Source organism: Semicossyphus pulcher, unplaced genomic scaffold, assembly GCF_022749685.1.
Source record: "Semicossyphus pulcher isolate SPU_LCO1_2020_fin unplaced genomic scaffold, fSemPul1.0.p SCAF_3, whole genome shotgun sequence".
NCBI lineage: Eukaryota > Metazoa > Chordata > Actinopteri > Labriformes > Labridae > Semicossyphus > Semicossyphus pulcher.
Genome location: NW_027211704.1, coordinates 8,150,206 through 8,166,986, shown reverse-complemented (window position 1 = coordinate 8,166,986; position 16,781 = coordinate 8,150,206). Strand labels below are relative to the sequence as shown.

At 40.1% G+C, this 16,781-nt stretch overlaps 1 protein-coding gene across 9 annotated transcripts in view; it reads right to left on the bottom strand.

Annotated features, from left to right (window-relative positions):
* Nucleotides 1-15,153, bottom strand: part of slmapa (sarcolemma associated protein a) — a 68,673-nt gene extending 53,520 nt beyond the window's left edge. For all 9 annotated transcript variants that reach the window (XM_069677442.1, XM_069677445.1, XM_069677446.1 and 6 more), the window contains exon 1: nucleotides 13,424-15,153. In XM_069677442.1, coding sequence (XP_069533543.1) covers nucleotides 13,424-13,621 — 198 coding nt within the window. In that variant the 5' untranslated portion in view covers nucleotides 13,622-15,153. The remainder of the gene's footprint in view (nucleotides 1-13,423) is intronic.
* Between the last annotated feature and the right edge of the window lie 1,628 nt (nucleotides 15,154-16,781).

Below are 16,781 nucleotides of genomic sequence, written 5' to 3'. Positions count from 1 at the left end.
GTGTGATAGACAACTTTAGCATATGTTTATCAGTTACATTGTTTGACTAATGAACTGTCTGGTTTCTTCAGGCTTCCTTTATAATAATATTAATAATCTATATTTATGGAGCACTTCAAAATCCAAGTTACAAAGTGTTTCACAAAGGCAGCAAAATAAAACAGGCAGGTCATAAAATCATAAGCAAAAGCAAAGATTAGAAATAAATAATCTAAGAGAGTTTTTAATTAAAATGCAATACATATCAGGAAAGACTAGCCAATAAAAGTATGTTTTAATAAGGAAGAGCTCACTGTCTCAGTTGATATATTCGAAGCAGGATTTGCGGTTATCGAGGTAACTTCCGGGTTAACTCCAGTTTTTCAGTACTACAAAGGTGGTTTACTTTTTACCGGTGTAGATCACCATGGTAACTTATGCCGAACACCTATCTTGCTCCGGAGTAGGTTATGTTGGAGCTAAGAGATCAACCTGTACCAAACACCACCTACTGACCAATCAGGTCTCTTGATTCAGGAGCTGAGTGAGCTGACTGTAAGAGGGAGGAGAGAGAGAGAGAGCGGTAAAACACTTCCGCTTTACCGTCTGATTTTGATTTATGACCTCTGTGCAACATATTAATTTAATGGAATACACAAGCATCATTATAGTTAATATATAGTGCTCTAATGATGGAGCAGTGATATTATAGACTTAATATGCACATTTACACAGTCTGATTTACACAATCAGGCTATTCTTCAAACTGACGTTTCATCATTATTAAAACTGATAACTAAAATAGAAACAAACATGGTCATATAATTTATTCTTCCCTCACAATTGGCTGAGTTCAGACAACAGCTTGCAGAGAGCACACAAACGTGGCGACAGAAAACTTTCTCCGCTCTCACATTAATTAGCAACTGCGAAATAACCTGCAGCCATCAATTTGTCATTACACCCGGAGAAAGTGATGAACAGAGCTGGTTAGAAATGAGGAGCTGCTACCTGAATGTGCCTTCAATGCTCAGGCAATCACTACTTAAACACGTTGGAACTATTTTGGATCGCGCTGCAGTGCTCACGTGATATTTGAAAACTTCCACTTGAGCAAAGCCAGAGCAAAAGCTATGTATAATGTGCGCAGGGAAAGATTGCCTGGTATGTCACCCGTTAAGCTCTGCAAGAAGTACAAGCAAAGTTAACTGAAGGGGGCTTTCAAACGTGATGCCGATGTGTAAAACTGGCTGAGCATTTTAAAGTGTTTGAAAGAGGCTATGCACTGATTTTGTGTCTGTTGGTCCTGGTGAGTGACGGTGCAGAGAGCCAAACGACTGAAGTCTGGACTCCTGCCATCATTTCCCAAACAGACTGTTTGCTGCTGCTGGCAAACAGAGAGATGGTTTTATCAGTCAGCATGTGAGCATATTCCTGCAGCCCAGTGTGTGTGTGTGTGTGTGTGTGTGTTTCCCTGAAAGGTGAGTGTGGGCGTGCGTGAGTTTGGGCTACAGATTTTAGCTGCCTATTTTCAGCGGCCTATTTTCAGCGCATTCCCTTTAGTGGTCTGTATGAAAGACAGGAGGGAAGAGAGAGCGCACCAAAGACAGCATCTCCCAGCATCTATTATCAGGGTCCATCTGTACATCACAAGACAACTCCAACAAATCTCCATCCAAATTATCATCGATTTTACTATAAAAAGTGCCATCATTGGAGCTGAAACGTGAGGACACACAAAAGAAAGCTAGAAGCTGCAACAATTAGTCAATTCATCAGTAAGTCAATTGAAACATAAATATAAGCCAGTTGCAAATGTATTTATAATTTCTGGAATTTTTTAAGTAATTATGTCAAACATTAGGTGGTACAAGAATCATAAATGCGAGGATTTCCTGCTTTTCTTTGTCATTAGTGATAGTGAAAAAAAAGAGTTTTCTGTTTTGGACTGTTGGTTGGTCAAAAGAAGTATTTTCACACATTTTTGACATATTATAGAGTAAACAATTAATCAATATATCATTCAAATAACGGGCAGACTAATCAACAGTGTAAATAAGCACAAGTTGGACCCCTAAAGAGGAACATTAATCAGCTCATGTCCATGCTGCAAGTTTTTGGTGACGAAAAGAACAGTGACAAACAGCATTATAATGATGTGCTGCAGCGATGGCCTGGCCTGCTATTCTTGCTCTCCAGATTAAAGAAATAAGGTTTATTTAAAACAGACTTCAACACGTGTCCCATCAGCATGATTTAGATTTTACCACTTTGTATTTTTTTTCACATCCTGCAGCCCTGATTAGACTGTGCGTAAAACTCAGAAGACACCTCAAGTTATCATTTGCTGGCTTCATGTTTCCTCTCACTAACCAATGAAGGCAAATGGTAATCTCTCTTTTACTACAACCATTCCCTCTGCTGCTGCTCTTGACATGAAGTTTAGTCTGAATACTTCACAAATGATTTATGTATTCTTTCAGGAAGGTTAAGTGACATACATATAAGTCGAAAGGAGGAAGCTTAGGGGGCAGGTGAAAACACGCTTTCAAACTCTTGGGCAGGCCAAACCACCCGAAAATGGTCTACCAGACAAGACGGGAGTCGGCCGTTTGCAAATGAACCACGGTCCAGTTCGATTCAACATAATCGGACTTAAAGTAGGACGTAATATGGGAAAAACACTGTGCATTGTGGGTTGTTAACAGATGTTGACACTTGCAGCTACAGCCACGCAGCCAGGCAGCAATTTGAGTAGAGGACAGACGTGGGGGAGCGACCAGGTGAGGGCTCCAGTACTGCAGAAATATGGGTTGACCAAACAATTTGACCAATGCTTGTGGGAACGCACTAGAACACTGAGGTATTCAAACTGTTCAGAGAAAATCTAAAGGAGAATGGAACTGATCGAACTGTGGAACAATGTCAGTTAATGGTAAAAAAAAACTACAACAACAAAACATTAAAGTCTGTGATTCTCTTCTTGCTCTTCTCTTTGTTTACTTCAGGGAGTTTTCCCACATGGAAATTCTGACCAATCAGACAGCAGTTTCTTCATGCATCAAAACCTTTGTTCACTGGTAGAAGCTGCAGTGTGAACACAAACTGGAGGCAAAATGCAACATTGTAAGAATTTGGTTTTTGGTTCAGATCAAACAAACAGATTTCAGGTGTGAAAGCAGCCTTATTTACCAAGCAGCTTACATGTATTGTTTTTGTATTTCTGTATCTCAAATAAGATACCGTAGTCGTGAAATATCCCACTGAGTCCTTAATGATGGACTTCTTGGAAACCAATCTTCGTTCATGAACTTAAGGAACTCCTTGTACTACAATGACCATTTAATACTAACAGTCCTGAGGCCAACCAGATCAATCAATCACTTAGTACACTGCAGCGTCATTTCAGACTTAAATACTTATTCATGCATTATTAAACGATACGGAGGATTTTAAATCTCTGTACAGTTTAACACAATGTAGGCCCAATGCTTGCTGTAGTTCAAACATAAAGAAGTTAATTTAAGACATATGTTTGTTTACTGTATTTTTTCTAAAAAGGTGCAGCATCTGGATGAGTCAATTGGTTGTAATTTAAACTCTTAACTTGTACCGTATTAGCCATATGTCAGGATTTAGCATCATGTGTTCAGTTGGCTGGTGGTGCCTTCTAACAATAATCTCATGAGTGTTAATGGCACCAACAGCATCCTCCTTCCTGTCTGAGGAAGTGTTGAGGAAGTGTTGAAAAGCTGAAGCCTCAGGACGAGTTGCTTCACCAGACAGAAGAGCAACTGGTTCACCTGTCGACTGGAGTTCATTCTGGTCAAGACCAACACGTTAGCTCTTCTGGCACTTTGACAATAACCATTTATCCAGCCTGAAAAACATTCAGCTGTGGTTGGTATGTTAATCTATTTTAAAAGGTTCACAGGTCAAACATTTAGGACCCAACAAGCTAAGCAGAAACAAAGCTCCACATAATGCATGGTGTAAAATAGAGTGATGTAACAGACAAATAAAAGATGGGCTTTAACACCCATGCACTCTGAAAATAAATGCTCTTAAAAGGATTGCATCATGTATGAACAAGTTATGGAACATGCTCCAACTTAGCACGTATCAGGTTCAAGGTCATAAAAGTTAATTTCACGTGTTATGATCCAACACTCACACCTCAAACAGCAGAAAAGAAGTGGAAAGAAGGACGCATCTGCTGAAAACATTTTACCAAGCAGGCAGACAGTGCATACAAAAAAACTTTGATGTAAATTGAAAGAAAACTACATTTTTCACTCACGTATTGTCATCTGGACCTGGACCTTCTTTAATTCTTTTCCAACTGTCAACCGCGAGGCCATGCACCAAAGCTCAACACTGAATACTAGGAAAGTCCTGATCTGATCTCAAGAGTGGTATTGGGGCCAATTAAGGAATTTTTAACTGATTGTTATCGGCTTATTGAGCTATAATGAGGCCAATCCAATCCTTTGTTTTACGTCAGTAGTTAGTTAAGCTTTTCTGCAAAGCAACACAACGAGACCGATCCTTTCTCAACTCAAAAAATGAGAGCAAAACGTAGTTTGAGACTGTTTATATCATTTACAGAACTCATTTAAGCTTAGTTTGAGAGTCTCTTCTGTTTTGCTGTGATCTATAGTGCAGCTTGTAATCTATAAAACTGCTTGGATGCATGCATTTGTTTTCTTAATGCATTGCAGAACTATCAAATTGTCAAGCATAATTTATGTACCTGAAGGGTGCACGGTGCAGCTGTATTATCTGGCAAAATGCAAGTATGCAGCTGGGACTTGGTATCTGCAGACAATCAGCATCTAATGACTCGGCTCAAGATCGGGGAGGAAGCGTGATAGGGAAATCCTCTCTCAATACCATAACACTAACTGCTACCCAGGCACTGTGACCTCTGACCCTGGACGTCCTTCCAAGTGGCTACCTTGTTACAGGTCTCCCTTGAAAAAGAGATTTCATCCCACGTCAAAAAGCAGCAATTTTGGTCATTTTGGACTAAAACCAGCAAATATTTGACATTTTAGCTTGAAATATCACCAAAATAATTCAAGCACCAATTCAAAAATAACCCTGAATCGAAATGTGAAACCAAGAATCAGATTCCAATAGTGAGAATCCAGCCACTTCTTCCACTGCTCCATCACGGTGTACCGCTCTGGTATCTGGATGCAGTATTACTATCTCTGAACACACACGTGCAGAAAGCCAGAGCCGAGTTTGCCAGGGTGTCGGTCCTGCCAGCAGCGTCTTATTCCTTCACACTCACAGATTTAAACAGAGTTACAGAGCTGAGTCCTGTGTGTGTATCAGCGTTCCTGTGCTGTGTTGGTATTCAGATCGAGGTCATTATCGTGCCGTGGAATACTGATACCAAACAACAGCTCTGCTTTGCTGCCAGCAGTGCTCTCCACCAAATGTCTGATTTAATGCCTGATCTTTACCGAAACCAACTACTCTCACGTGCTAAAACTACAGAGTACAGACTACAGAGGCTGCTGAATGCTGCTGTATTGAAAGCCTGCCCTGATTCATAAAGCTCCCAGAAATGTGTGTTGCCTTTGTCTTACAGTGGTGTTAAGAGTAGTGTTGGCGCTATATGGGTATTGGCGAAGATACCAGTCAAAGCACAGATCTTATATTTTCTTTAAACCCCAAATTATCAACTGGTTTCAGAAAACTTATGATGCAACAATAACAAACAACAACAGTGTGTTTCAGGTTCTAGTGTGCTACTTCCACCAGATGGTGGCTTTAGCGCATCTGACAGCTGCTTGCTAGCCGCCATTAAATAACAAAAGAAGAAGAAAACATTAGTGCGAGGTGCCAGTAAAGCAGGTGTGGTGCTGTTAGATGCAGAACCAGAGAAAACTGCAGAGACTTCTGCAGTCGTCAAAGAGTTCTGGGTGGAACTCCTTCGAAACAAGAAATGAGGTCAAGTGCAAACTTACCCAGGTAACATTAGCATGTAATAAGTCTACAACAATACAGTCATTTAGAGTTTGCATGCACAGGGGTTAGCGGTCTACGAATAATGGTGAAATACTTCCTTGTGAATATTGAATAGTATTTTGGCTTAAAATGCACATCTGTACTCTGTATCGGCAAATTCTCGCGCCTTGGTATCGGGAAGGCAAAAGGACTATCAGAGAATCGCTAGCCCTCTGCGTTTTCATGAAATTATTCAGAGATTTTTTGGATTTAATCAACTCCCAAAACACGGTAACACCCACCCTGATATTTAGTAACTTCCTCGTCCTAAAGATATAAGAGATCCTTCATTGATCACCCATTGGGGGGAATTTGCTTGTTACAGCAGCTCAATAGTCAGAATAAAGTAAAGACTAGTCAACAAATAAAATATACAAACAATATAAATACTACAGATAATAATCATCACATTTTTAAAAACTACACACACTATGTACAACCTTTGCTTATTTGGATAGCACTGGGAAGGGTTATTACACAAATTAAATAGTAACACATATGGTGTGTAGCATTATGATTAAAAAAGCCCATCCATTCATTCTCAGTCTGTGTCAGAGAGCACAAACTTCCTGTTAGGAGGCATCTGTGGTCCAGCAGTTACACTGAAGGTTTAGGGAGAGGAGAATCTGTCTTCCATAGTAAATCTGGCCCCACCTGAGGCCTACAGCAATTTAATGACTCATCTACTGTAGGGCGTGTGTGTGTGTGTGTTCTCATTTTAACTCGGCAACTAGACTGGCAATAATTTAATCTTTCACCCAGCACAAACAATACATGATGTGCATCTACATGATGAAACAAATGGAAAATTAATTGCTGTGGTGCCAAGGCTGCAGCACCCAGAGCTGACTGCTGCACAAACCTCCAATAAACACTTTAATTGACCTTAAATCCACAACAACTTATTAGCTATGCAAGCAAGACAGGCAGGGCTGTAAAGTGCATTACACACCACAAACTGAAATTGTTAAAAGAAAAAAAGGAGGCAACATTATTCAGATTCTGGTATTTTTTAAAGATTGAAACAAAAGCTGAATAAAAAAGGACAGGTTATTACCAAAATCCATGCCCAATCATTTATCAACCCAGTCCGGTGAATCAAAAGTTTTGTGACAGATAATTCGAGAGGTTTGTTTTCACCTCGCTGCAGGGATATTTCCTCTGTGGAGCCCAGCACAAGCTTCTACTTGCTGACTGGTATTTACACCTGTTTAAACTATGAGGCATCGAGCTGATAAGACTACAAACCATGTATTCATACTATAATACAAGGCTGGGTTTCCCTAGCATTATTTTCACTCCTCAACTCCAAGTCCTCCAGAGGACTGACCAAACGTGACAACGGCCTGCAGAAAAGCTCTGCAGATCCTGATGTGAGGTATTGCATGGGGCATGAAGGCCTCCAGCAGGGAAACAAGCAGGACAAGAGAAGACAAATTTAGCTCACGCATTATATCACACATAGCTGCAGCACTGATGCACCACCCGCTAGCAGACTATTCATGTAGGAGGAAGGTAGACATTTTACCTTCCATCGATCAGATGCTAGCATGCTAGCATCTCTTGCTTGCAGCCGCATGCTTTACCAAAACCAGAATCTGACCAGCAGCTAACATGAATTTATATTTAATGTTCATTTCTTGTATTACTTTCTAAACCTCGTTGTAGCTTGGACGATTTTTATAGCTCATTGTAAGAGCTCTGTATTTGGAGTTAACAAACACAGCTCTGACATGTTCTGTGTCCTCTAAAGGGATAAACCTGTTCTGATCTCTTCAACTGGCACATGTTAAAGTTTGGTGCATACACTCAGGGGATGAATCAATTACAGGATAACTCTACATGATACAGCTGTATCACAGAGATCTCCACTGATAGTCTAAATCTGGTTTGATCTGTTACGCATCTTCCTGAACACACCAGGGACTGATGGATTGGATTACTGACAGGCTGGTTAGTTTAATGACAGTTACTGACAGCTATATAACTGGCCTGCATTGAGTTTATTAGGGTGCATTTTGAACGGTCATTACAGAAAAAGCACAGGTGTAACATTTACATTGGCTCAGTTCCATAAAGGGTCCCAGTGAGGCTACATGCAAAACACCATCTTCTTAAACTGATAAACCTACAATGTACGCAGCTTTTATCTGAGTTATAAATCCACCTGTTGTTTTCCCAACTACAGGGCTCTGATTTCCCAAGAGACCCTTTTCCTTAAGCCAGTATGTCTTGTTAATTCTTTGCAGTGGTATTTACTCTACACTATTTTTTCTGATTCATTTCTAAACACTGCGCTCATCACCGTCACGTTTTAACCAGCTTTCCAATCACAGAGAAGAGTGGGCGGGACAAACATCTCAGCCTTCACATCCTACATGTACAAGTGGAGAACAACAACAACAATGGAGGAGATAAAAACAATGCTGGTCCCCGAGTTTCTCCTCTGTTTGTTAAATGCTGCATCCTTCTTTTGATCCAGAGCAGGGTCAAGCGTACGTACATTACTTTGCGCAGACATTTTCAAACATACCACCCTTAGCAGCCAAAGAATCTTAGCAAAAAATAGATAAATACTGCACATACAAAAGTTCTTTCAAGCTCGAACAGCTGGGTCTTTTCAGAACAGCGTCAGGTGTTTAAAGCTGGGTAAAAAAAAACACTTTGGTGGACAGAGGGCCTTAGATGTCAAAATCATAAAGGTCTGATTCCATACCGGGCCGTCGGTTGCTTCTTTTTCACTCACAATAAAATTGCATGATAAAAAATGTTCCAAGTATAAGGCCAGTGTCATTCTGTTGTTTATCTGTCAACAAATTCAATTGGGCCAAATTTCAGAAATTTGCTGGTCCATCTCTTAATTACAGGCAGGGCGATCCATTGGTCAAGCGATACTATAGGCAGATATGGGCAAAATACAGATATTTACATCCTGTATATGTTTTCCAAAATGTACCAGTATGACAACTTTTTTTACAGAGCACATTGAAATTGTGTCATCATGTAGTTTGTCCCGCAGAGCATGCTCCAGCTCCTTCGATCACAATACTCTTAGCACTGTCTGCAGCTTATGCACAAGAGCATCACAGGTGAACAGGTCTGGTCTGCACTAGAATTGGTTGAAAGTATATACAAATGTTAAATATAGTTTAATGAAGATATTTGTCTTGGAAATAAACCTTTGGAGTACCTTTGTATGGTCATAATTGGGAAAAGTCCGGCACCTTTTTCAGTTGGGAATGCTCAAAATTCCACAATATTGTCGCCATATAAGTACTGTGTGAATTCTCCCCGTCTTTAGTTGATGTCTGTCTCAATATTTAATATCGTTTGGGCTGTTTTCCCCACCCAGTTTGTGGATTTCTACTCAAAGCTTTATTCTTCCTACTTATTATTGAAAAGTTTAAAAAATGGCTTACATATAAATTTATGATTCACTTTAGATGGAGTACATTTTTTTTGGCACTATTCTCAGCAGCGTATTAATACACATTAACTCAGTCTAACTGCAATCAACATCTGCATTGTTAGAAAGTTATTAAAAAAAAACTCAAAAAACAACTGAGATCCAACAACTGTGACATTTAAGTCCTCCAGCATGGTTATGCAGTCTTTGTCTTACTTTTGTAGAATGTAAACAAACGTCAGCTGGGTGTTAGCAGTCGTATTAACGATAATTATAAAGAACCTTAATTGAGAGACCTTAACTGACGCAGCACATACACCTCATCTGACCGTCTCTCAGATTAGTCCTCTGATTGGACTGCAGGCTGTTCCACTGGCTGGATCTTAGCTCCTCTGGGGTTCCCAAACTGCGGTCCCTGGACCTCCAGGGTTAAGAGCGAAGCAGCTGGGTCTGAGCTAACCTTCCCATGATGGCTGCTGCTTAAATAAGAACACTTTTTCTCTAGAAGCCCTTTAGATATTCATCCCACCAGCTGTGCTCGTGTCCATCAGTTCGTCCTTCCTTCACAGTAGTCTTTGTCAAGGCGACTGTCCCGGCAGGATGCCGAGACACCAGCAGGCTACAGTACATACCGTGTAATAACAGCGCTAAAGGTCTCAGTCCTTAATCACATTTCAGTCTGGCTGCAAAACAATAAAACTGACCAAACATTCAAGGCATTATGTCATCATGTAGGATTTTTCCAGCAGCTACAATGGAGTCTAAGAAGTAAAAAGATGATGCTTCACTGATCTAAACCAGCAGGTTTTGCTTCAGTCACTCAGACAAGTGAGGCATCTCTGTACATCTTACAGTAAGAGTCAACCCTGCCCTGATGTACAGAATGATAGCATCAATAATAAAGCAATCTACCGGATCACTGAGCCAACTGATTGGTTCATCAATCACAGGATGCAACCAATCACACCTGCCCTTCTCCTGCTCACACATTTCACACACACACACAGACAAGATGGAGGTAAAAACTGCTGAGCACAAAAAGCATCACAGATACACAAGTATCAATACATCTTATAAATTACATTTACAACAGCTTTCATTAACATTTAACCTTACTTATGGCGCTTCAGTGGTACTCTGAACTCAGGTAGACGCTTACATAGGACGCCATTTCCACATATTTACAGCAAAAGGAAACTGCCTGCGGTTTTTTTTGTACCTTAAACTGCAGACTCATGTGACCAACAATGGTCTTACTGCTATTAAGAGGAACCTACGGCAATGAGGTGTACCAGGTCTATGTGCTTAATTCCTCTCTGTGTGTCTGTGAGTGTTTGTTTGCAACAAAGAGACGTAGTCCTGCAACAGTTTCCATAATTCAAATGAATTTTCATAATCACAACACATGACATTTTGTGTCTGAGGATAGTTGATTGTATTAAGGCTGCACTATATTGGGAATATTGCAATATCTTTTTTTTTCTTTGATATAAAACAAGTGTGAAGATATTTGGTAAAAACAGCATGCTTCTTAATAAACTCTTATGGAGATGCTTGTCCAAGTTGTGTTATTTACAAGTTATCTATCATTTTGGACTATGATCAAGTGTTTCAAGTTCAAGGATATAAAACTCTCAAACGGATGCAACAAACAGATTTATCCATATGAAGGAAAGATAAAGAGAGATCTGGGTGGAGCAGTGTTACAGTTACTTTTTAAACTGAATGCTCACCATCTTTTTCTGCCTTTGACTTACACAGTTGTACGTACATTACAGGTGTAGCAACAAAAAAAATACTGTACATTCTGTGGCACAACCTCTCAGAAAAAAAACCCATATCTACCATAGCCACTGATAAGAGGAAACACACACTCAAAAGCTGCCTTGCATAACTGAACACCTGCCTCAACATTAGCTCTGACAGAAGCCAAGTCATGTGCATGTTTAGACACAGGTAATACACAGACTTTGCTTGTACAGCAATCAGTTCGCTATGTGCTCTGTTAAAGGGTGCACTAATGTTATATCACAGAAATTTCTTGTCGATTAGTCATCAAAAATTAGAACCCTGTGAGGTGCAGTTTGTGTTTGAGACATTAAGCGTTACCCGACAGGTCCTGCAGTGTGACAATAGCACATGAGCAGATTGCAAGGCCAATGCAGAAACATTATATCATCCAGACCTAATGTCCTCTCCTCTCCCATTAATATTATATCATTATTATTATTAATATTGGGGGGATTTCTTGCCTTTATCACATGGCTAATGTTAGAGGGATGACAGGAAACGTCCAGCCAGACTTAAACCAGGGCTACTGGGGCTTTGACCCATTGGTCAGAGGGGAATAAATGAACAGTATATTTATTTAAATATTACATCATTAAATATAGCAGGGTTAATAAGACCGTGTAAAGTTTTTTAAGCATAAAAAGTCTTTATCCAAAGCCAAATCCACTTGTGTTTGGCTCAATAGAGTGCCTATTGTATATTCATTAAACACTTGTGAGGTCTCTTGTACAAACCAGCTACAAACCAGCAATGCTGTTTATCTTAAGACAACTGTCGAGGTTTATTGTATTGATGGTCTATTGACTGTTTAACAGCTCAACACAGTACCAACACAGCCCTTTCCTGATTCATAAAAAACTCTGGTGTTAACAACAAAAAGAAGAGCCCCTCTGTTTAATCCATTTCAATACAGAATAAAAAGTGAATCCTCAGTGCCAATAAATCTGTGCATGTTGGTGTGTGCATGTTGGTCAGTCCATGTGTGTGTGCATTTATCCCTGGAGAGAGGAAAGGATGACGCTACTGGTGTCATTATAAATAGCTTATACTGTGGACACACACAAGCGCACACACAGTGCATTTCAAAGTCCCTGCATGCTACATACTTGGGTAATCCCGTGGCTGTCTCAGCCTGTTCAACCTGTTCTACAGAGACACTGAAGCCGCACAATAACAGATGCTGCGACGCACAGATTTGATTTGTCTTCTTCAGATCTCAAATCTCTGTGGATTTGAAAGAAATAACAGGTTGTTTGCTCTGAGAAGAATTAAGTCTGATCGCTCCTCACTGAATATCTGCACTGACTTTTGTTTAGTCCTTGACTAAGCTGAAGACCAGTGAGGAAAATTATCCCTGCAGCTGATTTTTGAGAAATTCTTGCCATGTTTTAGTCTTCTCTTCTAAAATGTTATGTTGCCTCTTTCTAGTCAATATATTTTGATTTTGTTGCTTTAGCTTGTTGTTTTACCACACGACAGTGAGGATAAGCAAAGTGAGCTTAAGCTTTTAGTGTTCCCAAACTTGACGACTTATGTTTTTCAGTTGCAGTATGTCAAAATAAATGTTGCAGATGAAGAAAACATGTTTTATGAATGAAGGTACAACCCAAAATAGGACCTTGTACTTAAGACAAATGGGAGCAAAAGTCCAATGTGAAATAAAAGCTTACACACACCATGAAACTTACCATATTATTATATGATAGAAAACTTGAATTTGTCTTAAAATAGCTCATATTTATTATGACATACATCCTAACCTTAACAGCTGTAGACAGTAGAGTAAAAAGCAAGATGAGCATCTGCGTTTTCCATGATCTCTTGAGTTTTGGGGACATTTCCTGTGCTCAATTGGGATTACCCTCCAAGTATAGGGTTGGACATGTCGATGTGAGGCAACACTCCATATATTCCCTCTTTAAACAAACCGAATATGTTCACAGTTCAAACTTTGGAGAAAGTCTTGCTCGGGGTGTTATCATGTAAAACAGAGCATTTGTGTTTGTGGCAGCACTTCTATTGATCTAAATATAGGATGATGGTTCAGTCCAAGAGGCTTTTCTGCTGGAGAGTTTGGGATAATGCTTCTAAGCTTTTCACTTTAGATTTTTCATCAAAATTAGACACAAAATGAGCAAAGATTTACACAAAATTCAGCCAGCTTGAAGGAAGGTCAATCCTGAAGGGAAAAATACATAATGAAATTATTTTGACATCTTCTCTTACCTTGCCGGTCTTGTGGTCGAACCAGACCAGGGCATGATTCCTGGACAGCACCTTGCAGTCAAAGGTGGCATTGTTCTGGGCTGGACGACACCGAGCCACCGACCTGCCGATCTTGACTGGCTCATCCAGGTATACATGCCGCTCCTGGAATGGGTGCGAGTTGGGTCGGCAGGCGAACACGGCCAGCGCTGAAGGCATTGATTTTGGCTTTAGAGTATTACTCCAACCAGACACGAGGGAGAGGTTTTCTTGATCCAGAGTGGCAGTCTTCTGTTACAATCCCCAAAGAATAATCTACAATATCTGTAGCCTATTTGTAGGCCAAATTGTTAGTCCTCAAAGCTTCTAGGCACTAACTGATAAACATTGTCCACTTTATACAGCCCAGGCTGCCCTGTGTCCCCACTTTGATTCAACAAGACTCTCCTGTGTTTGAAAATAAAAAACAAAGCGACAAGTATAAAAAAGACAAGACATTCCCTTCACTGGCTGTCCACCAAAGCTACATAACGACACTTAAATCTGACAGCAGGCACTATGTACAGACCAGGGTGCCATGTGTCAAGACATACATGACTGAGTATAGCACTGACAGTCTGGCAAACAGCCTTCCACGTCCATCAAACTACTCCAACATGAAGCAGGCGAGGGAAGCCAGTCAGGCAGATATTTAGCGTCCAAATATAGCAACAGCTCAAGCCAATAATTGGTATTACTTATCGAATTAGTTAACAATCTGGGAAACTATTTGATATCAATACGGAGCAGTTAACCAAATTATAGCGCCCTTTCTGGTTGTGTTCAGTCTTGTCCTGCAGCAAGCTAACAACCTACACCCCAATCGGTTTACACACCTTTGGCGTTTAGTAAAGTGTCATCTTTAATTTCTTCGTCATTTACAAAATGTCATAATCTGATTGACATTGTCACCCTGATACAGGGAACCTTAGCTAGCTGCCTACCGTTACCACTCCCTCCAGAGCTCACCTATAAGACCGCTAACGACACCTAGCAAGACTGGTCACCAAAAAACACCCCTGAGTTATTTAACACTAACGGCCAATTAAGGTTTGAAAGCAGTTCAGGCTCCTCTTTAATTCAGAATTAGCTGGTGCAGAGGCTCCAAAACACTCAGCCTGGATGAACAGAGGATTAGCAGGTCGTCTTGTGCAACTAAAATGCTAATTGGCTAGCTCGCTAGTGCACAGGCTAAGCGCTAACTCTCGGCCAACGTTTTCTGGCGTTGTACCAACAAGCTAGGCTAGGCTAGGCTAATGAGTGTTGACAAACTTATCATCTAGGTCTTCAAATGTTTTCTCCCTTCTCCTCTCAGTCAGTTCGCTTACCGAATGGAGGCAAAATGCCATCCCTGTCCCCCGGAGCAAACAAAAGCAGCAGGCTTGCCCGTCTTTTTGCTACTACTGAGCCTTGCAAACGAACGTTAGCATGCGCGAGCTACCAAGCAGCTAGCCGGCTAACTGACAGTCAGGGCAGAAACAGACGCGGAAAAATCAGGGGAGTTTCTTGACTGCGGGTCCTCACGCATCACACCAGCCCGGTTATCTCACAGGAAAAATATCGGTAAAAGCCACAAGTTGCGCAGTCGTCGTCTATCTCAGTCCAGGTCGTGTTTGCCGTGACGGTTATGAGTTATAGCCGTCGCCTTCCCACAGTTTTGTGGAAGGAATCCAGAAGAAGTTGTCCTCCTCCGCAAGTCCCAGCCGCCATACTGTAACTAGAGAGCAGACAGGCGTGGTGCGTTCACTGACCGAGTCACATCAACTCTCCACTCACCGCTGAGCTCATTAAATGAATTGACTGGCAAAAACCTCATCTTAATTTGAGATTATGATTTTTGCAATTAATTTGGAGATTTAGAACTGTAGAGGCCAATTTTTGCAGAAAAAAACAAATAACGACTGGAAGATTGGAAATTATATTATTAAAAAAAAACAACATGAATAAGAAACTGCAGATTATTTGGTGCCATCATTATGATTTACTAAATCAAAGTTTCTAGACATTAAGATATAATGAAGACCTATTAAACATATATGCATTTAGACTAGAAGCTTAAACGGATAGTATGGATGCCAATTTTGGAAGTGTCATCATCATACTTTACTTTTCAGTAAACTGTAATATAAAACCACTAATGTAACGTTCCAGTATCACAAACAGTATGCTAATAAGAACATCAAAAAAACAATATATTACAGTAACATTATGAGGTTTTGTCCAGGTGATTTGATTTACAGACTGGGACAGCAGGGTGGGCTGGGAGGAGATCAAATTCTGCTTAAGCCTTCAGAAATGTCCCTGCTGTGTTCTGTTGAATCGACAGCTGAGACCAAATCAATGCTGGATGAGACAGAACAGGGAGGATAAAACATCATGATACATCACTGCTGCTCATTTTGGTTTATTTCTGTCTGCATTTATCAAAAAACATGCATAATTTATTGTTAATGTTTCAAATTACGGCCATGTAATGTGTGCTCAACATTTCTTCATCAGGCTGCGTGTTAAGTCCTGCACCAAAGCTCATAAAGGCAGTTTCCCTTGTAAGAGAGACATTCTGCTGAAAGTATAAAGAGTAAAGAATGCATGGAAAAATCAGAGCCTGAACTATTGTTACTGACAAAGAGGAGGATCTTTTGTGCACAAGGTCGTAGAACCTCACGATTATTGTTATGCAAATAATACCACACAACTTTGCATTCCAACATCCTTCTAATGTAAATGCATATGTCTATGTGCATTATTGTATTGATATAATGTCTAAGTCTGTATATTTGTGTGTATGTTTATATATTAATTTCCCCCTCATAATTGATCTATTTCGACCTATTATAATGTGATTTGTGTTGCCATTCGGGCAGGCAGTTAACTGTAATTGTTATGTATTTGTTGGCTGTGTTGTCGTTTACCTAATAAAAATGACTTTATTTATTTAGTACCTTTAAAACCCCAACAAAGCATAATGATATTAAGGTACAGTCAATATAAAATCAAAGCTAGAGGCATGTATGCATGTATGCATGTAAGACACTAAGAAAATGCAGTTTGAAGAGTCACATGGTTGCTTCCCTTTATTTGTTATTGTGCACCAAAGTAAACCCTGCGTTGCTAATGTTTTATGCAATATAATCACATTTTAATGCAACAAGTTCCTTCAATACAACATCTTAAGTATATATGAGCGTGTAAGTTAAGTAACAAAAGCTTTATTCATGTGGCATGGTTACAAAGTGCTTCACAAACACAGGAACTCAAAACAAATAAACAAATCAAGAAGTTAAATCACAACATTAAACAGAGCATAATAAGAAACAGACAATGACGTGGTCCTGCTGGG